At 39.5% G+C, this 24134-nt stretch overlaps 2 protein-coding genes and 1 long non-coding RNA gene across 5 annotated transcripts in view; 1 reads left to right on the top strand and 2 right to left on the bottom strand.

Moving 5' to 3' along the window:
- The window catches only part of tmpoa (thymopoietin a), a 35555-nt gene extending 14002 nt beyond the window's left edge, over positions 1-21553 (bottom strand). Inside the window, exons 1-3 of one of the 2 annotated variants that reach the window (XM_034863195.1) lie at positions 21006-21553; positions 4281-4398; positions 2282-2431 (exon numbers count right to left, since the gene is read on the bottom strand). In XM_034863195.1, the coding sequence (XP_034719086.1) occupies positions 2282-2431; positions 4281-4398; positions 21006-21248 (511 nt within the window). In that variant the 5' untranslated portion in view covers positions 21249-21553. The remainder of the gene's footprint in view (positions 1-2281; positions 2432-4280; positions 4399-21005) is intronic. The other variant, XM_034863196.1, reaches the window with a different exon arrangement.
- Positions 19561-24134, top strand: part of LOC117938570 — an 11199-nt gene continuing 6625 nt past the window's right edge. Inside the window, exons 1-2 of the long non-coding RNA XR_004655433.1 lie at positions 19561-19785; positions 19944-19948. This is a non-coding gene — a long non-coding RNA (uncharacterized LOC117938570). The remainder of the gene's footprint in view (positions 19786-19943; positions 19949-24134) is intronic.
- strap (serine/threonine kinase receptor associated protein) overlaps positions 22206-24134 on the bottom strand; it is an 8058-nt gene continuing 6129 nt past the window's right edge. The window contains exons 7-10 of one of the 2 annotated variants that reach the window (XR_004655416.1): positions 23521-23657; positions 23055-23204; positions 22575-22812; positions 22206-22520 (exon numbers count right to left, since the gene is read on the bottom strand). Coding sequence is in view for 1 of the 2 variants with exons in the window: in XM_034863203.1 (XP_034719094.1) it covers positions 22751-22812; positions 23055-23204; positions 23521-23657 (349 nt within the window). In the remaining variant the exon portion in view is untranslated. Of the gene's footprint in view, positions 22813-23054; positions 23205-23520; positions 23658-24134 lie in introns of both variants that reach the window. The other variant, XM_034863203.1, reaches the window with a different exon arrangement.

Raw genomic sequence — 24134 nt, forward strand, 5'->3', positions numbered from 1 at the left:
CGGGAGATTCGCATCATGGATGTGCAGCCGACAAATCTGCGGCAACTGTGTGATGCCATCATGTCAATATGGACCAAATTCCCTGAGGAATGCTTCCAGCACCTTGTTGAATCTTTGCCACGAAGAATTGAGTCAGTTCTGAAGGCAAAAGGGGGTCCAACGCGTTACTAGCATGGGGTACCTAATAAAGTGGCCGGTGAGTGTATATACACTGCGCGTGCGTTCAGAGATGCTCTTCTGCCCACCTTGGTTGTAACGGGTGGTTATTTGAGTCACTGTTGCCCTTCTATCAGCTCGAACCAGTCTGGCCGTTCTCCTCTGACCTCTGGCATCAACAAGGCATTTCCGCCCACAGAACTGCCGCTCACTGGATGTTTTTTCTTTTTCGGACCATTCTCTGTAAACCCTAGAGATGGTTGTGCGTGAAAATCCCAGTAGATTAGCAGTTTCTGAAATACTCAGAACAGCCCTTCTGGCACCAACAATCATGCCACGTTCAAAGTCACTCAAATCACCTTTCTTCCCCATACTGATGCTCGGTTTGAACTGTAGGAGATTCTCTTGACCATGTCTACATGCCTAAATGCACTGAGTTGCCGCCATGTGATTGGCTGCTTAGAAATTAAGTGTTAACGAGCAGTTGGACAGGTGTACCTAATAAAGTGGCCGGTGAGTGTATATATATATATATATCAAATTACGCTGTACACATACAAATAAAGAATAGTTTGTGCATCATAAAGGGCCTCTGATAAAATATAGATAGTCGACAATTCAAATAAGGTAGCTAATCAACTTACCTCAGAAGTTACTCAACGGTCAGCAATGGAGATGAATGATGTCCAACGCCGTAGAATGGATGTTTGGAACTATGCGAGAATGCGTACCCCAGAAGTAGACGGCAAAAAGAGTACAACGGAGTCCATTGGGAGTGTCAATATCAGTCTATCACTCTTGACTGAGGTACAATCATGGTGACATTTTTAACTCCTGTGAAAACTTTCTCCAATTTCATAGCTGTAGTACCAACAAGGAAGGAATTGCTTCAGCGCTTTTTCATTAGCGTTTACACAACAAACTACAAAACGTGACCCCCTTTGTTTAAATCCAGTCGTGTTTTTGGAGCACCTGAATCATTGTTTAACAACCTCTAAAAGCTTTCCTTAGAATTTGCCCGATGACAGTGAGGATGTAAGCACTTACAGTTGCCATGGCTGCAATGGCCTCTTTAGCCTAAAGTTTGCCTGTTTTCATTTTCTTTCATGGGGGTTCCACAATAAATCTCCACATAGCAGCATTTGTTTCAACTACCAAGTTCCTCATGTTATTATGGAACCCTAAGACATCATGGTTTAAAATCATGCATGGCACGAAATGTTCCCCTGCTTGCACCAGCACATGTCAAGGCCAGTCTTAAGTTTGCTAATGACCATTTGGATGATCCAGAGGAGTCATGGAAGAAAGTCATGTGGTCAGATGAGACCAAAATTGAACTTTTTGGTCATAATTCCGCTAACCATGTTTGGAGGAAGAAGAATGATGAGTACCATACCAAGAACACCATCCCTACTGTGAACCATGGGGGTGGTAGCATCATGCTTTGGGAGTGTTTTTCTGCACATGGGACAAGGCGACTGCCCTTTATTAAGGAGAGGATGACCCGGGCCATGTATTGCAAGATTTTGGGGAACAACCTCCTTTCCTCAGTTAGAGCATTGAAGATGGGTCGAGGCTGGGTCTTCCAACATGACAATGACCCAAAGCACACAGCCAGGATAACCAAGGAGTGGCTCTGTAAGAAGCATATCAAGGTTCTGGCGTGGCCTAGCCAGTCTCCAGACCTAAACCCAATAGAAAATCTTTGGAGGTAGCTCAAACTTCGTGTTTCTCAGCGACAGCCCAGAAACCTGACTGATCTAGAGAAGATCTGTGTGGAGCAGTGGGCCAAAGTCCCTTCTGCAGTGTGCAGTGTGTGCAAACCTGGTGAAAAACTACAGGAAACGTTTAACCTCTGTAATTGCAAACAAAGGCTACTGTACAAAATATTAACATTGATTTTCTCAGGTGTTCAAATACTTAATTGCAGCAGTATCATACAAATAAATAGTAAAAAGTCATACATTGGGACTTCGGGAGTTTTTTTTTTAGATTATGTCATTCACAGTGGACATGCACCTACGATGACAATTTCAGACCCCTCCATAATTTCTAAGTGGGACAACTTGCAAAATAGCAGGGTGTTCAAATACTTATTTTCCTCACTGTATATGGCTCTTCTTACCATCCTCCTTGTCACTGTACAGGTCTGTTTCAGAGTTGCCGTTGTGGTTGACTTGTATCTCTGTGAGAACCAGCTTTGGCAGCAACAGCTGTGTAGGACCCTCATCCAGCAGCCTTTGCAGTTTCTTCTCATATACTTTACGGGTGGATGCTAAGAGGACGAGCAGAGGTGAGACATTTAATTAAACACGCACAAGATGGATTCAATTCCATTTATTTCAATTTTATTCATAGTATCAATTCATAAGAAGAGATATCTTGAGACACTTTACAGATAGAGTAGGTCTAGAACACACTAGACCAAATCATTTACAAGGACCAGTTCCAGTAGTTCCCTCCAGAGCAAGCAACAGTGCGACAGTGGCGAGGAAAAAACAAGACACTCAGTTTACGAGATGAGACACTTAAGATTGGGTTCATAAGAACGAGACAAGATTTTAACACTATTTTAAAGAAACTTCAATTAACAAATATGACTGGAAAACCTCAGAGAACCAAGGTTACAACCTAACCAAGCTTTTCATGGCAGCTGTAAACAAGGATGTAGTCTGCTCTTGTATTGATTCATAACCGTTTTAACCTGATGAGAACCTTCTAATGGTCAGGTGAATTATGACTCGCAGGAGAAGAAGCATGACATTGTTAAGACATGCGTGATTGAGAGAGCGCGGCCTTACCCTGTAACGTTCTAACATCTGGGTTTTACGGGCAGCTTTTTACAACTGCAACTCTACTACCGCTGTGCAAAAGTAAACTCAGTCAACTTTGACGAACGGGCGGGGGATTTTCTATGCTAGTTTAGAGGTCCAAGCCAGATGTTAAACTATCTACTGGCTGCTGCTCTGCACTTGTGACCAATCTCGCAAAAAAACAAATTTACGTTGGAGAGAAGTCTCGTCACATTTTAATCTTGCAAGATCTCGTGGGACGAGATCTTGACACACCTTAAATAGAAATAATTACATAAAATCAGTAAAATGCACAGATAATCAGCCAGACAGGCTCGTGATGATTCAGTAAACGACTGAAGACCATTGAGAGGCCAATAGGGTAAAGGTGGTAAACCCAGTCTTTTCTAGATGGACAACAATCTTATTGCACACCGCCCGTGCAAGAAAAGCAGCATGTAAGTGTATTTCATAAGGGTTTCATATTTCAGCTCTGCCCTCACAGCCAAAACACAATAATGTATTCATACACTGAAAGTGAAAAAGCGCATGTATTATTCAAAATGAACGTGTCTGTGCATTAGATACGTGGAGGAAAGCTGCAACGGAATCTTGTCAGGTGTAGGCAGGTTGTTAAGAGAACCTCCCCCCTCCTGTATAATCCTACACAGTCATCCAACTTGAACTCAAGAAGCAGAAAACAATAGTTATGAAAATTACTGACTCTTTACATATTCCACATTGCAAATCAACATTGAGAGCAGCCAGTAGTTTTATGATAAAGCCACTTCGATAAACCACTGAGACTTATATTGCTTAGGTCATTCAATTTGAGTGTATAATTGCAAAGAAACACAATAATGTAATGTGATTTATTGCTATATAATATTGCAATATAACAATAAAAATACTATTGAAGTACATTTTATTGCCAACTTGTAAATACGTTTGTGAAATCTTTCCTATGTATGTTTTTATCTTTTATTTTTGAATATTTGTTCTTGTAATCTATCCTATTATTTTTTTATTCTATTATTTTTTGTATATTCTTTATGTGTGCTGTGTGTCTGATATTTTGCTGCTGTATGGAAATTTCACAATATGAGATAAAAGCCTTTCTAATCTAATTGAATCTTAATTTTTGAAAAGAAAAGTTCAAAAAGATTTTAAAACAATAATATTGTAAATAATTATGAATTCCACCAGTATTTAGCAATAACACCAAATCCCTCTGTATGTGTAACGTGCAGCCATGTATCTGTGTGCTGAGGGCAGATGTCACATCAGTCATTAACTTCATATGCTGCTGGTTCGGCTAGTGTGAGCACTCACCGACAATCGGCCCCGCGTCCACTCCGTGCTTGAGCAGCTCATCCTTCAGGCCTGCATCGGTCAGCATGGTGACATCCAACTCGTCTGGATGAACCTTGTCTGTTTTCCTTGTGGCTTTCTGAGGGAGAAGGACGACAGGGCAGCCCGGTTGGTAGTGCAATGACAAATGCCGTTTTTCCATTACATGGCACCTGCTTGACTGGCCTCTACTGGATATTTTTTGTTTTTTTCCATTGTGAAAAAAGTCCCTGGTACCTGCTAACTAGGCCTGCACAATTAATCATTATAAAATCAAGAGCTTGATTCCCCCATTTACGATTTAATTTTTTAAATAAATTTGATAAAAAAATAAAATAAAATAACATCAAAACAAGCATCACAAACGCTACTAGTTTCTTCTGTGAGTTTTTAACATGACTGTATAAAATAGGGTTTAAAGCTCACCCAAGCACTGCAATGCTTGTGGTGATGCGCAATGTGCTACAGGTGCCAAAAAATTCTGTTTGGTTTGGTCAAAATGATCGAGAAATTATCAATACATGTCCTTGGTTTTTGTCTTTGTCAATGTATTTTTATAGTAAAAATAACCTTATATCTTTCCAAGCATGACATTTCTCCTAGACGTGTAGTGTTTCCGACTGGGAACCTGAAAATTCCGGCATTCCATGTAAAATTGAAGAAAACAAACAATAGTCCGTGCCCCTAGCCTGGCATCATGGCAGTACAGAAAGTCGGAAGAAAGGGGCAGAGTCCGATTTGATTATGACTGTGTCAGATAAAAGCAAGGGCTTAGCAAAGTAGGTTGTAAAATATGTGGAGTGTTTATTACAGGGAAACATCCCAAAAATTTGAAAGTAGCCTACATTTGAGAATCAAACACAAGGAGGCTAACCTAGCTTAACAAGGTAAAGGAGAATAAGCCCCCCTCCCTCGAAACAGAAGCCAACCCCGGTGTTCCGGTTTAACGAGAGACCATGTTAACTGGCGACTGTCAGCCAAATGAAAACGGGAATGAAAACGGGAAGAGAATACAAAGAGAATACGAAGCTGTCCGCGTGAAAGCCTTTTTGTGTTAAGCTGTCATTAAAATGTTAAAACATAACGTGTACGTTACCTCTCTGATTTGACTGGAGTCTAATCTGAGGAAACTTGGCAGTCTTGTTTGGAACGTGGCTTGCTGTTAAGGAAAACAGTAACACAGCGTTGCTCTTCCTGTTAATGTCTATAATACGTTTTATTGAATACACCGGTTTGTCTTCAGAGCCTGTTTAAGTAAACACATGTCACGTAAAAAAAGTATTTAGCCCTTTTAAAAGTAGAAAAAAATGAATTAACAACTTGGATTCAAACTTGTAGCTACCTTTGTGAGAAAATATATAAGTCTCAGCAGTCTAACGCAGCGCGCCATAACATCGTATCATGAGCTGGTTGGCATGGCTTGATATGAACTCAAACGTTACACAGCATCTCTTAAAATGAGGCAGCCAGATCAACCTGTGACCACACCACACTGCATACAAATAACTCACAAGTTGCTCTTGCTCAGAAATGTCTTTGTTGTTTGATTCCCACAAAATCAACCTGAAACTCAAATGTCCATCTCTAACAAAACAAATAATAAACATGATTTCAAATATATACTGTACACTTGTGTGCAGGATGAATAGTACAGTACAGATGGAGAACAGTTACCACCAATGGAGAATAATTAGCATGTACAGTCATCGGACAGGAGCGCGGGCAGCCGTACTTTAAAGGCAGTAAGTGGGATAAGGGTTTTGAATTTCAGAGTTTATTTGTAGTTCATTTCAGTCATTTGAAGCTGAGAACTAGAAGGAGTGGTGACCAAAGGAGGTGTTTTATAGCCTATAACCTCAAGGTTAAAGCTATTAACAGAAATAGCCTATATCATTTATATTGATGTTAATAGCTTAACGCTACAGTGGTCACAACTTGATCTGACTGGCTCCTGTTTTAAAGATATGATGTATAGGATAGCTGAGACTTATTTTTTGTCAGAGATGGACATTTGAGTTTTAGGTTGATTTGAATGTGCTTACCACTGACAAACAAGACATGCATTTCGTGGGAGTCAAACAAAATGAAGACAATTTGAGCAAGAGCAACTTGTGAGTTAGTACAACTGTGAGAGTAAATTCAAAAAGTTCACCACTCTACTCAAACCAAAGTAGAAAACCCACGTTGATGTCTATTTAGGTTTTCCCCCTAGAAGACGTCAACCACATTCTGCACTCACTGCGGCATATTTTGTTGACTCTTTACATATCCAATATATTATATTACATATCTGTGCTCATCATCACATGTACATGGGTTGTACTGGGGTTATTGTTGAATACATTGTGAATACATATTTCTAAACCTGTATGATGTTTGTGTTGAGTTGTTATTACACAATACTTTTTCTGACCTTTTCGAATCCCCCAACAAATAGCCCATATTACAAAAAAAGATTAAAACTACTAAAAACTAAACTAAAACTAAGCATTTTCAAAAACTAAAAACTAAATTAGCAAACTCACTTTAAAACCTAATTAAAACTAAACTTAATTTAAAAACAAAAGTAAAAAAATAAATTTAAAACTAATCAAAAATGCTAAACTATAATAAGCTTGGTTTGGTACTGCCAATTTGTTTTGTTTTGTCAAGGTCAAAAAACTTGTGGCAGAGAATTGTGATATCAATTCTAAGCAAAAAAACACTCATATTTTACCATAAATCATCCGGACCTACTGCCAACAGGTACTTTTTTTAATAATACCTCAGTCAAGATCCCATGCGAGCTGAAGCGATACCGAAAGGTAAAGTGAAAATCTGCCGACAGCTGATTGGTCGCAGAGGCTGCTTTTAATTTAATCTGTTTATTTTAAATAAACATCCAGTCTTTGCTTATGAAGTCCACAAATCAACTTTAATGGGCTTGAAACTTGCTGAAGAGAAAAGATCTTAAATAATCCACTTTTAGATCTACTTAGTGTGTTTATTTTCTTTAAAGAGTATCTGAACTTTAAATCCACCAGATTAAACTGTCTGTATGGTCAATTTCTCATTCTGGTCTAAGACTGCATAGTTCACTGTTTGTCAATTTGTCTTTTCTGGGATGTTTGAATAATGGGATGGTTGTATTTTCTAATGACAGAGCCAGTACTACCCCCAAGTCTAAATGGACTTTGTCCCACCCTGCCCACCTGTTCCCCTCCAAACACCCCCCTGTGAACTTGTGCCTTTAGCTTGCAAAGTTCAGTCATTCAGAGGAAAGATGTGTTCACCGAGCTTTCAGACAGAAACCGGTTTATCAGATTGCTATTAGACAACTTTACTTTCAATGAACGTAGTAAATGGATTCCTGCCTTTTCTTTTTTAATGCAGGAGAAAATGTGAGTGGATACAAAAAAGAACACACTTGAAAGAAGAGAAGCTTTAACTTGGGGAGTTGCCTTCAATTTCCTAAGATGAAGTGAAGCCAGAGAGAAAACGGGGGAAAAAAGCAGCACTCTCTAGGCAGACATTGCAGGCGTTTCATCATAGTAAACAGCATGCTAGGCTGAAGCTGTCCCTCACTAACCAGCCTACAGGAAATTACTCTGTGTTTGAAGCCAGCTGCCTCTGAAATGAAGCCCTTTGTCTCCTCGTTGCCTTACAGACAAAGCAGGCTCTGGCTCAGAGTAAATAAAAGTATGCACAAAATGTTTTGCTCAATTATAATCTCATTATACCAGTTACACATGTGACCATGTTTTGAACCATTATATTTACAAATGACTGAATTGTGCTTAAGAAAAGTCTAAAAGAAATTAAACAGTGACACTAAAGTACCAAGTTTCTGTTTTCATTGGGGTTAAGTTCCTGATATGACCCAAAATGGTCACGGACATAGTTTGGTACATAATGGACTCAAAGACTGAAGAATTGACAGGATGCCAGCCTTCATAAACTGAATCTCACACCCACAGCTCCAGGGACTAACTTTTTGCTTTTCATTACTACCTTTTGTTTGCGTTTTCTGCCAGCCAGGTCTGACAAAACCGATAAGAGCACAAAACGACAACATTAAAGAAATGGCTAATATGGCCAAATGGTCAAATGTAATAACACAAACATATTTGACCAGTCAATTGCTCTTCAACACGAAAAAAGACAACCAATACATGGCAGTATAGCTAGGCTAATCTGTGTCTTCTGGTGTTGGAATCCTTTTGAGTGAAAAACAGGCCCACTTCAGACTGCTGTTTAAGCCGTCTACTATGCAACAGTAGGCAAACTTTACCTGCTAAGTAATGTTAGCTAGTCATGTGCAGTAATGCTTCTTTTGCCAGTAACGTCCATTTCGGAGAATCAGATTAAAGCGCAGATATTTAATATATTATTTTAAGTTATGTTTGGTGATGGCACTTCTTGTTAACTTTCAAAGTATTTTCAAAAACAAGACTAACTCACCCCTTTCTCCTCCTCCTGTCCCCTCTCCCTCCCTTCTGTGCACTAACTCCCCCAACCCCCACCCCCAAATCCTTCTTGTTGGTTATTGGCTGGAACGCGGCAAGACTGTTTGTTAGGTTTGGTGGTGCAGGTGGGCACAGTTTTGTTTTTCTTGGCTTGTGGACCCTGGGCTGTCTACAGAGACCGCATTGTTTTAGAATGTGTTCAGGGGACAGCTGCTAGCAGATAATGAGGAGATGCTTGCTGTATGTGACAAAAAACATTGTCACCTAAAAAAAACGAGTGACTAGAGCACCTTTAAGTGGCACCGAAATGAGGCACCAAAATCTGCGTTGTCATTCAATCCAGTAAATACCTGTCCTATAGAAACAGGTGTCATTTTGGCAACAGGCATTGGTACCCAGCCCTAACTACAACAACTTTAATGTAAACATCCACAGGAATTATGGTTTTTAAACGAAGACAATTATCATGAAAAGTTTAATAATAAATGACAGATTTCATAGTTAGGGCGACATAGGTCCAAACTAAATCATATCACATTATACAAGTCATTATACAAATTTGTTGCATTATATCATTTCGCAGGCAAGCAGCGTCCTGGCTGTTCACGACAGAATAGCATTTCACTTCCAATTAACAAGCAATTCTGCTCCTCTGTTTTTATTCTGATCACATGTAGAGCTGTCTGTTGGCAGCACTTTGGGGTGCTTCAGCCTCCTGTCTGAACCCAACGCTACACACCGGAATTAACAGAAATTATAAGACTATAAGATTTTGCCTGCGGAACATACTTTAAATCTTAGTTCCCACACGAACATATTAAGTGGCGAACCAGGAGTTTGTTTAGTCTCTGCACTGCACTTTGAGCGCTTTACAGACCCTTTGCACACAGTACACTTATCCCAGTCAAGCCTCTCACTAAGTAGTGTCATGGCAAATGCAGTAAAGCAAGAGCATGAAGACCCTCTGTTATCATTAAGGTCTCCTGTTTGTGGTCCACTTTGGTTTCCCAGTGAAATACAACAGATAAAAACAAGTGGATAAGACATAAGTAGTGTACCGACAGTGCTCATAAGTAATCAGGATGTTTCTAGCAACATGTCGAACTTAACTCACTTGAAACGGCACCACGCAAATGTGAATATCACTACAAAAAACCTTCCCTCTGCATTTTAACAGACTTTAGATCAGGCCAAAGCAAGAATAAATCCCATTGGTGTTTTAATAGAAGTGGGGCTACAACTATATTCAGTTGTTGAACTTCCTCCGGGTCCACATTTCAGTAATGACCCCTTTGTTACAAATCATTAAAGTTTTATTTAAAAAGTAAACCAATTTGTTATTTACAAAAGTTCATAATTAAACAAAAAGCACATTGTTTGGCTTCTTTACATTCTTATTGGGAGTATTGCATTTTTTCCCCCTAACTGTACCAAAAATGAACTGAGCCGTGACTTCAAAACCAAGGTACATACCGAACCGTGTTTTTTTTTACACTGTTACAACCCTACCAGTGGAGAATGTGGACATGACATTGAAACACTTTTAGATAACACAAAACTACGCAGCACCTTCATGCATAACACCAAACCAAAACTGTGCAACTAATTGTAATTCTTCATCTGACCACAAAAGATCCATTGTCAAAGTGACCATGAGCTCCGAATGAACATCTGGAACTAAAGCAACTCATTCAGCTGGCAACAAATCAACAAAAATGTGAGGAATGTAAAGATGATATGCTCAAATTTAGTCGTAAGATGCTGCTGAGGGTTTCAAAACATGCAATCAATGTGAGACACAAAGAGAGAGGTTGTCCTACTCTGCGTCTGGCTCTCAGTGGGCCCTCTGCAGGGTTTGGTCTGGATGGGAGCCAGACTGTTTCATAATCACAGCAGCCTGAGCTGAAGAGCGGGAGAAAAGGAGGAGTGAACAAGGCGTCTTTGATCCAGCCTCTGCAGAACACACCCTTGCCTTTAAAGGCATAATGAAACTATGAGCTAAGAGCTCAACTCGACCTGCGCATTGTGGAGTAAACTCACCACAAACATTGCCAGAATTTTCTTTATAACTCTTCACTAAAGCTTGAAGAAGCAGTTAGAGGGTGGGACATACCAGGACCTGTGGCTGCATGACGTAACTTGCTGCTTGGCTAAGTAACAATGAAGTGTGTGTGGCTAGCCATGGTTTACTCTGCTAAGCTCAACCACAACTGTTTGCTGTATTGTTGTCACACATTCATCACAGTTTACAGCTAATTCTTCTGAACCTCACCAACACAGAGAGCTTTAAAAAGGGGTGGGGGTGGGGGGGGGGGGGGATATATGCATGAAAAAAAGTATCAGATCCTTCAAAGTTCCCTTTGAAAAGCCTCTCTGACTTCAGTTAAACATTTAAAAAATGTCAGGAATGAATTTTTGGTCTGCTTAGCCATCTCCACCTGCAGATCGTACCGGCAGCCTGTAATCAGTAAGATATGTGAGCATAAACATCAACACTACAATACCACACTACTATTATGTGTGTACATGTCTTTCCACAGTCCTTGGCATGTTAAAACACACACACACACACACACACACACACACACACACACACACACACACACACACACACACACACACACACACACACACACACACACACACACACACACACACACACACAGTATAAATCACAATATTGAGAAGAATAACCTGTTAACATGTATTCATTTCAACACAGGTACTGTCATAAAACCTCACACACAGTACAAAATCAAGAAGACAATTCTTAATTTAACATCAGGTGTTATTTCAAACAGAAAATACCAGATATTTAGTCCTGATAAACAAAACTACATTTCCGGGGTAATTGCCTGACGTTTTTTTAAAACAAGTTCCTATCCGACACTATTTTGCCGAGGTACCGCCCATTGTTGCCGTGTCCGGAGCTTAGGCTTTGACTAAGGCCCTTCCTGGGGAAACCTTTTACTAAGCATGCGAATAGACAGAAGAGGTGTATAATGGTGCTGGAGGAATTTGGAAAATTAAGACACATTTTTGTACATTCTTTTTGCTTAAAAACTGATTCACTGTTGAAATACAATGTAACGCCTTTGCAGCTGCTGTCCAAATAGAGTAGCTGCAAACTTGAACGGAATCTTTTCAAACAGAAACAAGGTTTGCAGTGGAGTATTTCGTTAGAACAAAGAAGCTTCAGCAAATGAGTATTAACCTGAAGTCTTCAAACATATTTTCTGTTCATTGTAATCAAGACAGACCTAAACTGGGTTCTAATCATATTCTTACATAATCTAAGTCTAATTGGGTGACGTTTGGCTACCAATGTAAAATGTAGGCTACAGAGAGAGAGAGACACAGAGAGAGAAAGAGACAGAGACAGAGACAGAGAGAGAGAGAGAGCTCCTCTTATAGTCCTCCTAAGTTGGTATTGTGATATTTAAACTGTTTTGGTCCACATTTAAGGTGCTTTTTTGGCGGCTATAAGGCTGGAATGTCAGTTCCCTCAGACATTTTGACATAATGCTTTACATAGAGGGTGACACACGAAACAAGAAGGACCAGTGCTGTGTGGCTGGGCTGCGTGGAGAGTAAGAGGAGAGAGAGTAGAGGAGAGATCCAACACAGGCACGGCTTTACAGACGAAATGGGTCATGTAACGCAAAATTAAACCAGATCCATATAAACAGCATTGCAGCGGATGCGAGGACATTAGCACCGGTGCATCCTAGAGGAGCTAACAGCTAACAGACCCTAACTAGCACCGACTAGCACTGGTCACGGCTGTTGTCTGAAAAACAACACGGACGGGACAAAATGTTGCATTTAATGGTAAACTGGTAAACCTTGGGACCGACCTATAACCGACTGCTATCTGTTGAGTTTTCCTCCCGTTACTCTGTCCTCTGTGACTGTCTACATCTAGAAACTAAGCTGCACAGGGTGCAGTGAACAACTCTGACTAGCACATGATCCGACAGGGGTCACGGAGCGGTAGATTGGCTATGCAAAAAACCCGGAGCGTTCTAGAAAATGACGCTTTAAAAAAAAAAAAAAAATAGTGATTGCGGTAAAATTAATTGGCTGCAAACTCCAAGATTGGAATGTCCCTTTATTCTGGTACTGTAACTCTGCTTTATTATGTTCCATCAATTCAGAACATAAAAAAAACAATTAGATCTTTGACCTATGACATAAGACTCTCAGTTACTGTCTAGAAACAAAAACTTTGATAACCAGCACTTTGGCTTTCTACTTTCTTCACATATGCACATTACATCATGTTAGGTAGGTAGGTGGGTGGTTAAGTAGGGGTGGGGAGAATCAAAAATGGTATCTTGATTTGTTTTACATCATATCCGTTTCTGGCACAAAAGAGCAAAAGCCGAATATGCCAAAAATCCATGTTATGTACTTCTTTCTTCTTACAAATGAAATAAATGTCAGATTGACTGACCAACGTGTGATGTAAATTCTGTTTAGAAAGCAATTCTTTCTTCTTTCTTAGATATATAATCATGATATATTATTTCTAGAAGTGTTTAAACTTGTTTTGTTAAAGAAGGTGAAGAAAGTCGCGATACTCAATACTATCGAATTTCAATACTACAGTATATTGCAGTATGAAAAAAGAAAAAGTTTTTTTTTTTAAAAGATGACATAAATGGCTTTGTTTGGAAACAAATCATTCTCGACTACTGCAGTGATTTTGTAGGGGAGTGCATCTACATAGAAGACAAAAATGAAAAGGGATCTTTTCTAATGTGAATCATTCTTTGTTGAACTTTAATGTTTTTCAAACACCAAAGCAAGTAAGCGCTGTGACTAACGTTACTCTTCTGAAGTGATTTTTGAGAGGGAAATTAGGTAGAAATACGCTGGTTGACTAGCATGACACCATTGAATTCATATAATAACACATCCAGGCTAACGTGAATGGCAGTAACTGCATGTTGCTTCCTCTTAATTTCAGGTTGTGGTCAACTAGCGGGGCCAGCTTGTTAGTTTGATAAATTGATCAGACCTGCATGTCACGCGCACTAGCAAAAAATCATCCAACAACATAGTGCCACTCCGCCAGCCATGCCAACGCCAACACTTATATATGAACTTTAATATTAAATGGAAAATAATCTCAAAAATAGCACAATGTGGTGTCAACATAATGGGTTTTATGTTTATGCCTTTGAGCCGGGGTAGGAGTATTGGGGGATACATTTTTTCCCCACCTTTGACAAAAAAAGAATTTAGGGCTGCACAATCGTGATCAAAAATTTACATTTACTGCGATATTGATGTTTAAAATACGTTCTCCACTCATAGAAACTTCAACTGCATATCATATCAAGCCAGGGTTTCCACGGAGTAGTCCTTGCCAGGCCTATGTTTATCCATGCCGGTTATTAGATTGGTTAAATAGTAGGAATGTAGCACAACATAGAAGTGAATGCAGTGCTCTGTTGATTTACACTAGTCTGGTTCAGTGCCGGTTTAAATGTGCCTGTTCCAAATGGGTCGATTGCTAGGCATGTGGTATTATTGCTAGGCATGTGGTATTGCTGCTTTCAGCTGTCTCCAGAAACACTCATCCCAACAAATTCACAATGGGCTTCCTCGGGTCCTGAGTAAACATGTTAATGATTAAACGGTTAACCATTAACCGACAATAAAATTGACCAATAATTTCTACCAGTTAAACAGTTAAAACAATATTGAAACAAAAGTTTTAAAAAAGTTAGTAAAAATGTTTTTGCATGATAAACAAAGGGTATTAAATACCATGCAGACACACAGCTGTGTTGTCTTCTCGTCAAAATTAAAAATGAACACATCTGAAAGAACTACTACAAACAAACTACTATTTATTTTATTTTTATTTATTTTTTGTGACCGTTACTGCCACTCTTCATTCTAAATCCCAACCGGTCGTCAGACACAGCCTACCAAGAGCCACGGTCTGTCCGAGGTTTCTGCCTAAAAGGAAGTTTTTCCTCACCACTGTCGCACTGTTGCTTGCTCTGGGGGAAACTACTACAACTGTTGGGTCCTTGTAAATTCTGAAGTGTGGTCTAGACCTATCTGTAAAGTGTCTTGAGATAACGCTTGTTATGAATTGATAGTATAAATAAAATTGAATATGTTGACGCTTGATGTTTTTATGGTCAATAAACCTAAACTGGAATATATGGAACTAGAATATGTCAACTTTTACTCAATACTATTTTGAAACCACTTCAATTATTTTTTCAAATGCGATAAAATTGAATAAGACACCCCAAAATTAATGAAAGGAGACATTTGTACTTTCCAAAGAGCATTGTGTGGAATCAATGTTATTTTGGGTAATTATAATTGGGTAGTTAAAAAGAACATTGATATAGGAAAACAGGACAATTTGACCCAAGGACAATATTAGGGTTAAGTTGAGACAGACTTGGACTTACATGTTGCAGACCGCTGGGGCTGTGTCACAAGCAGTTCCAGGAATGTGGCTGCATGTGTCCACAACAATGCACGAAACATAGTGCCCGCGCAGCTGGTACAAGTCTGCACTGCAGCCGTCTGCCCCTCACGGATCTGTGAACTGGGACTCCGTTGCCTGCTTGTCAGTTAACAGTTATTTGATTGGTTATTGGAGGTCAGCCTTATTTGATGTTGGAAAATGTACTGTTTTGGTGCTGCTGGACCTTAGCGCAACTTTCGATACTGTGGATCACGTCATGTTGCTTGAAATACTTAAGCACTAGGTTGTTATCTCTGCGAGCGCCCTAGACTGACAGATAGAAGCTATTCTGTGTCACTGGGTCCCTATTTCTCTGAAACGGCAGCCCTTTCTTGTGGGGTGCTACAGGGCTCCGTGTTAGGTCCGATTTTTTTTGCATTGTATATACTTTCCCTAGGCTACATACTTAGGAAATTTGGAGATATATGTTATCATTGATATGCTGATGACATCCAGCTGTATGTTTCTTCTAATCTGTAAGAGACTTACAAAGTATCACTGCTGCTCCATTAAGGATTGGTTGGCAAACAATTTCTTGGAGCTTAATGAAGAGATAAGACCGAAGACCTTATTGTTGCTCCGGATACTACAGCTTTTAAGGTTATTCTGCTTTTGGGGTCCCTTTCTTTAGTGGTATAGTCCAAACTTCGAAATCTTGGTGTTGTATTTGATCAAAATATGCTTCTTTCTTCTTAATCCGCACGTTTCTTTCAACTGAGAAACATTGCTAACTTAGAAACATGGTTTCGCAATGTGAACTTCATTCATGGTTTTATATCATCCCGGCTTGATTACTGGAACTTCTGTTTTTTCCATGTTACATTGGCTTCCGATCGAGTTCAGGATCCATTGTAAAGCTCTTGTTTTTAAATATAAAGCATACCATTGTGAGGGGCCTGTTTATATATCTGACCTGCTCCATACTCACATTACTAACAGGTCACTCTGGTCTTCTAATCAGGGACTACTGGTGGTCCCACGCACTTTGAAAACTAAAGGGGACCGTTCCTTCGAGGCAGTGGCCCCAAACCTGTGGAACCCCCTTCCTAATACCTTACGTTCTACAGTCCTGATTGACGCTTTTAGAAACCCTATTTTCCTAGGTTTTTGCGTCTAAGGGAACAACAATCTTTGACATTGGTCCAACATAAAGCAGTCGGCACCAGTTAAATAGCAGTACAGTGTAAGTTAAAGGAGAATTACGGTCAATTCCAACACGTAGCTCTTTTCTTTGTAAATTTGGAGTGCTGTCAGTAGAGAGAAAAACGAAACCAATCGGTTCTGTCTACGCCGTGTTATCCTCCTGCTAGCATTAGCACCCAACAGGCTTACACAGGCTCGTTTTAAATGTGTTTTTAGCCTCGTAACTTGTTCAAAATGTCATAAAAAGTGCCTACCAATGTGCAGTGATTCCTTCCAAGTGAACACAGTTTATCTGACTGCAGTAGATGTAAAAGAAATGCATGAAAGTTGTGCTAATTCAGCTCTGTTTAGCTGTGTGTCCCATTTGGGACATCCCTACTATCATTCACTTTAGCCTGGATTGATAATATTATATGTATACAATGGTGTCATGTCAGTCAACCAGTGTATTTAACCATTGAAGTTCCCTCTCCAAAATCACTTCAGAAGAGTAGTCACAGCGCTTACTTGCTTTGGTGTTGGTGTAAAGGATTAAACTTCAACAAAGAATGGTTCACATAAGAAAATCTCTTTTTCATTTGTATTTTCTATGTAGATAGAAAACTCCCCTACAAAAATCCTCTACAAAATTACCCCAGTAGTCAAGAATGATTTATTATTTCCAAATAGCGCTATTTATGTCATCTTGTAAAAATCTGATTAGTTAATCAGTTGTTTTTCCAATATTGTGCAGGCCTAAACTCCACAGACAGGTATGTGTATTAAAATGCAAAACTCAGAACTTAAGAAAATACAGTCAAAACAATACAAGACAGCGACTAAAAGAAAAACAAGAAGCACCAGATATTCATGACTACATAACTGGTCCATTTTAGAAAACAGTTTCAGTTGGAGTTTAAAATGATGCCAGTCAGGACGCTGTTTCGAGTTCAGTAGGTAAGAAATTGCTCATGTTGATCCTGTGAACAACAAAAGAAGAAGCTGTTTCACCAAATGAACCCCTTTATTATAAGATGGTATGGTTCTTTTCTGACAGACAAAGCAGCAGGTAAGAGTCAACTAAACTCTTGATACTCTGAACATAAGTACAGGTGCACCTCAAGCTATCCTACTTTTTATAATATACACAAATGATTGCAAAAACATATAGAAATAACCTCATTATAACGTTTTCAGATGATATGGCCATACATAGTCTAATTACAAAAAATTCAGACGTTGCTAAGATAGAGGAGGTAGTAAAGTGGTGCAACAGGCATAACCTGCCGCTTAATTAAAAATACATTTTTGACCCCAGATTTATAGTACAATGCACACTCCAAATTGAAGGTGTACTTGTAACTTGTAAAAGTATTTAGGAAAACAATTAGACTGTCAGTTGCAGTGATCCCATCAAGTGGAGTATGTTTTGCAAAGATAAGTCAGCGTGTATTTTTTATAGACTTAGACATCATAGAATGGTCAACAATAACATGCTACTGTTTTACAAGGCAGCTATTAAATCTGTTGTTTGTTATGGCATCATTGCTTGGTTTGGTAACCATAAATCCATTAAAATCATATCTCCAAAACTTGATAAAAAGGGCTGGAAAAATAACTGGCCAAATGCCACCAACTCCTCTTCAGGAGCTCTTCGAGGAGGCGGTGACGAAACAGAGTAAAAAAAAGAGGATCGCCCACAACCCAAATCACGTCCTGATTGATGAGTATGAGCCGATCCCTTCAGGCAGAAGGTACAGGTTACCAAACGGCAATTTGCTCCATCTTTTAATGCTTTGTTCATGTTAGACACAATGTCATCAGACACAATCCATGTCATTGTTATGTGACCGCGGTAACTGGTAACCGTCCCAGCCCTAATGTTGGCTGCAGTGATGTATGTGTGACTAATACTACTAAATAATATTTGTGGTACTTACCATTATATAGAGTCAATGTGCAATGCCAGACAGGGTACTGGTGCAATACTTTTTACATACAGTATGCTAGGTTATATATGATATGGTATTATGCAATGGGGCATTGTGCAATATAGAAGATATTGACCACAGCATGAGTTAAAGGGAAATTTGCAATCATTATCAAAATGACATTGAAAACTTAATATATTCAACATGGCAATGATGTTATCTTATCAGCTTTCTGTCCAAAATGTTGATTGCTCAATTGAGTAAGTTTAATAAGTGGCTTGCTCCAAGACATGATTGTGGCAAGTCATTTATATAAAAACTATAAAGAAGTGGACAAAGAACAGAAGACTGGGGAATGCCTGTTTGTCCTATTGTTATTTGTCATTATCAGTTAAGGCTTATCTTATGATGGTTTTCAGGGCACCTCGCAATTCCTGTTGGATGCGCCACATGTTTGCAAAGTTGCAAATTAATTGTTTTATTTAATACTGACATGAGCCATTTAAAGCATGTAGAAGTTAAAATATTAAACAATCTTGTTACAAAACGTTGTTAAAATGATTCAAATAATCGATGCATCGCAACACAGACATGGACGATGCTGCACCAACGCAGTGTCCCACTATAATCAATTATAACGCAGTAATGTCTCTAATTTTCCGCCCACGGCATAAACATTCAAATGAGAAATAACATTCTCCGTAGCCTAACCCATTTCCTCTAGACCTACGATAGACTCTAGTCCATTTTATTTTAGGCGTGTTCTCAAACGCCTTTTTTTTCTTCCTGAGGGCATATTAGCGCAGCGCAGCCACCAAACACTAATAAACTCCCCTACAGAAAATGGCTGTTTTGGACAATTTTGTGGAGATCACAAAACTGGTCATGAAGCTTGGTAAAAAAAATAAGCCTTGTTGCTTTGCAACTTAACTAGCAAAGCTTCAGATGTCCGTGCCCGCTCTGCATCAGTCAAGCTGTATTTCTTTGCGCATTGTAGTGGCGATTCAATTTCTGTTTTGCACATTCACATTCAGGAAGTGCCATGTGCTCAGTGCTGTAGTTTTATGTATCCAATCTATGTAGTATTAGAGCACTCCAGAATGTTTTGTTTTTGAAGCTTGAAAAGCAATGGTGTGTGTGTGTGTGTGTGTGTGTGTGTGTGTGTGTGTGTGTGTGTGTGTGTGTGTTGTTGGCTGTGTTCAGGCTTTGTTAAATGAAAAAAGATTGTTTATACCTTACTACTTGTATTTTTAGATGAAAACATAACCATGTGAAGTAATATAAAAAACTGTATTATATTGAATTATACAGTATCTTAATGCATTCTGTCAAGTCAAATAACAAACAGTATACGGCTTTAATAGAAAAAGGTTTTTGACACATCGTGATGCATCGAGATATGGAATAAAAGACATGATAATCGTAATGGAATCGGGAGATTAGTGTAGATTCACACCTCTACTAGATACAAGTGTAAAATTGTGACTGTCAGACAAAACCGGTAACAAGAAGTAAGCAATTAAGGCTCTGGTAACCTGTGTTTACAAATTATCATAATGTTTAAAAAGGTTATAGGGTAAAATATAATAAACGATTCTGCATAGGACTGAGTATGGTTTACAATGCTTTGATTCTATTGCGTGAGTTTTTGTACCGGTACCAAAACCATTATTTAACAAAAGAGGTTCTCAAATATTTTAAGGCATTTTGTGATACTTTTTACCACAGACACATTTTGGTCATTACAAGTATTAAGGGTAAGCACCAAGCCCTAACTTTGGGGAACTGGTAAACAATGCTGTGATAACCTATTGTGAAGCCATTAATTTGAAAAATACAAACTAAAATAAACTAAATGAACAAAAAAAAAAACTGTTCTTAACTGCCATGTTTTTTCAATGCTTTGTACAAAGGTCTGAAATTATACGAGACAGTTTAACATGCGCTATGTACAATCAACTCCTTGGTTCAATGACTTAAAAAAGTGAACTTCAGAAGAAAATCTTTCACTTGCTCCTGTTTAAAGGTTCTGAAGAATGCAGGCTCTTGCAGGCTGGAGGGGGATTATCAGTAGTGGAGAATGCAAAGAAACTGAGACCCTATGCCCCCAAACAAAAACCTTACAGTTGAGAGCAAAGCAATCTTAACACTCTTCTCCAAAAGAAACAGAACAAACACCTCTAACATTCTTTATCTGCGCTTTAACGGTCTGCATCTCAGATGTAATGACTGACAACAACAACAACCTGTTCCATCATAAAGGTTGGCCACAGATTCATGTGGCGTTTGTTTATAGTTAAAGTTATATGCTCCCCTAACTGGGATCAAGTGGACATAAAGACAATGAAACAGGCAAATTTCCAAATTAACGTCTTTGAGGATAAAATGAATGGAGGCAACTGAAGAATGTGTCTATCCCTTTTTGGGTGGGGACGCCTGGCAAAAATATCAAGGGAGTCTTTGGTCAAAGCAGATGTACATTTTAAAATGAAAATAACAGTTGATTAGCTTGAGGTTTACAACATGATGGTCAACGATTCGTCAACGAAGTTTAAAGCTTCTGCTTACTTTCGATGTGCATTTGTTTTGGACAGGTATACTTTACTTTAGGTGCTAAAATCTAAATACATATTTCCCTTGGTGCTATGTAAGCTTGACATCGTTAAATTAAATTAAACATTAATTCAGAAAGAATAACAAAACTCACTCTGCCGGAGGAGCGACTTCTGCTGGAGAGTAAGGGCGGCGGCAGCTCCTCATCGCTGGAAAAGGCGTCCAGAGTTGTGGCCGTGACATGTTTCTTGTTGTAAGCGGTTAGGTTCTTCAGATAAAGCTGCACATACACGTCCTTGTTCGGGTTGCCGCTCGGAAGTTCTACGTTATGGGCCAGCAGCTCGCTCTTCAGCTTGTCCTTGGTGAGAACAGACGGGTCGTCCAGGTACTCCGGCATGTTGGCGTACGGATGAAGAGGGAGACTAAGTTAGCTAGCAAGCTAACACTGAGGTGGAAAGTGGGATAAATGGAGGGGAGGTTTGGTCTGAGCGGAACGGCTAACCAGCGCCTCTTACTGGATTTAAATTGCAAAACGAATATTAACTAAGTAAGTAAGAAGCATATGTCAGAAAAATGAGAAGGAACTAAAATAAAAATGTATATGACTTGTTGTCGTTGGTTTCTCTTCCTCCTCCTCGCAGAAGAATGAAGAAGTGAAAGTGGTTATTTCTAGTTATTTCTGAGTTGCTGCTTAGGCTGACATCTACACCAGGGCAGGCTGCTGCTACTCGTGGGGTAGATGCTAGATCTCACCCGATACACGTGTCGACGTCAAATCGAGCATACTGCGCAGGCGTCAACACCAACACGGGACTTGTTCAAATGTAGTTTTTGGTTTAGAACTCTTGTTTGGTGAGTACGTCAGATGCTAACGTCAGGGAAATCTTGGTCGGTAATGTTGTTCGTTTCGGCTCTGAATTTCAAATCCCATTGCTGCGGGAACATCCCCACATGTGTATTGGGTGCGATGTAGCATAAACCATACTTTCATGGGGATAATCATTACCCGGGCCGGAAGTTTCAAAGGGAGGTGACTGCCTGTAGAGACCGGTTCCTATTGGCCAGATGCTGTTCTGGCCAATAAATGGCCAAAAAATCTTCCTCATTGGAGCAACAGCCATACAACTATTTAAAACGAACCGCACGTCACAAGTGTAGGACTCACGTTCTAGCACCCTGTTTTGATAGCACGTTAAATGGAAATTAATTAGCAACATTTAATAGCACGAGACAGTATTTGTTACATTGTTGTCCTAGGGTGAAAGTGCTTGCTTGTACCTAACACATTTGCAATTTAACATAACCACGTGACCCTTTTCATCCCCATACCAAAAAATTAACACCAAACTCCATGTGCTCTTTGTGCATTACTTATAAATAAAACAGTAATGCCTTTATTTAATTCTTCACTGGACACAAATGAAGACAGAAATCAAAATGAAAATAAAAACCCAGTGGCATTTCTTCTCTTGCCTGCTTTGACACAAAACAATATTTTTTTTTTTATTTGAGCACTTGACTTTCAAAAAGCTTTAAAACAAGTTTAAGCAGACAGAACTGGGCTAATCAGAGGGAAAGCAGGCAGCGATGAGCCGACACTCACAGGTCTACTGCTTTACTCTACAGCCCATATGACTGCATACAATCTGTGTGTGTGTGTGTGTGTGTGTGTGTGTGTGTGTGTGTGTGTGTGTGTGTGTGTGTGTGTGTGTGTGTGTGTGTGGTGGGGTTAGTCCATGACAGGGCAGTCATAATATCCACATCCGTTCCTGATGTATGGCGGTGCTCTGAACTATGCTCCTTGCTGGGGGCAGATAGAACGCTGGAACACTATTCCGCTCGTTTCCTTTGTCATTCTTTTCTCTTCTCATCCCATTTCCAAAAAGCTAGGCTTTCTCCTCATGCTTTGATCTCAGGGGCCGACGTGTACATCTGTTCAGAGTTCTCAGCCCCCAGGTCCTCTGAGGAGTAAGGTAAGATAATAAAAGTAGAATTAGAACAAAACTTTATTCTGATGAATAAGGACAGAACAGGACTAAAACAAGCAGAATTAGAAAAATCATACTGATACTTAAGAATATGCATTTACAGCATTTAGCATTGGTGGTTGCCCTTTGCTGAAAAGATAACACTTTGCGCTCAATGTCATATAGCTGGTTCTAGATCTAGCTGTATAAATAAGTACCCAACGTTTTATTTTTACCAGGAAGGACACACTTCCACAGGCCATAGGTTTTCCCTACAGCCGTCTGCCACAGTCTGAGCGTGCCGTCCTCAGAGCCGCTGGCATACAGCTCACCATCCGGACTGAAGCGAACACAGTGCACTGGACCAAAGTGACCCTTATAGGACTCTGCAGACAGGAGGGACAACAACCGGAAGTGGTAAATATGTGACTTTTGGTAGGTTCTCCTATCTACTATGACAAGAACCAGGCTAACATTTAAACATCCTCTTTTATCCCTTAAATTAACTCTGTTTGACATTTATATGATCAGTCACAGAATCAGTTGTAAAACTTATATATTTTTAGAAATACATTTTTTGTAAATTGTGTATTGTACAAATCCGTTTTTCACAAAATAGACAAACTACCTTCAACACTGGATCCTTCACCTTACATGGGTTAAACGTATCTAAAATTATATAAAAATCTCTCTCCTCCTCACCCAGCTCCTCTTTAGTACTGTAGTCAAACTTATAGAGCTTGAAGTCCTCTCCACCAGCAACAAAGAAGTCTTTCTCTGGGTGGAGGGAGGCCGAGTTGATAGGGGCTGGGGCCTCCACTGTCTTTATCAGGTCCAGGCTGAAATATAAAAAAAGAATTTGCTCTAATGTTGTACTTACTTGTCGTCAACAAGTCAGCATGGAGAATCTACATGTCTACAACAGCAATATCTTTGCCAACTCTGGACCAAGATATTTTTAGGGCCCAAGCATGAGTGCTCCGAACCTATGGTTTTTGTAGGGATTATTAAATATTAGGGCCCGAGCACGAGTGCTAGGGCACCAACAGTGTCCTAGCACGAAGTGCAAGGAACCTATTGTTTTTGTAGGGATTATTATTATTATTAGGGCCCGAGCACTGAAGTGCAAGGGCACCAACGGTGTCCTAGCACGAAGTGCAAGGAACCTATTGTTTTTGTAGGGATTGTTATTATTATTATTATTCCGCACCTTCTCTGTAGTTTTTGAGGGCTTTCTCGTGGTAAAATTCGCAAAAAATTGCACACATGTCAGACCTATAAAAAATGACAGAATTCTGTGGTGAGTGGGCTCGGGC

Source organism: Etheostoma cragini, chromosome 23 (assembly GCF_013103735.1).
Source record: "Etheostoma cragini isolate CJK2018 chromosome 23, CSU_Ecrag_1.0, whole genome shotgun sequence".
NCBI lineage: Eukaryota > Metazoa > Chordata > Actinopteri > Perciformes > Percidae > Etheostoma > Etheostoma cragini.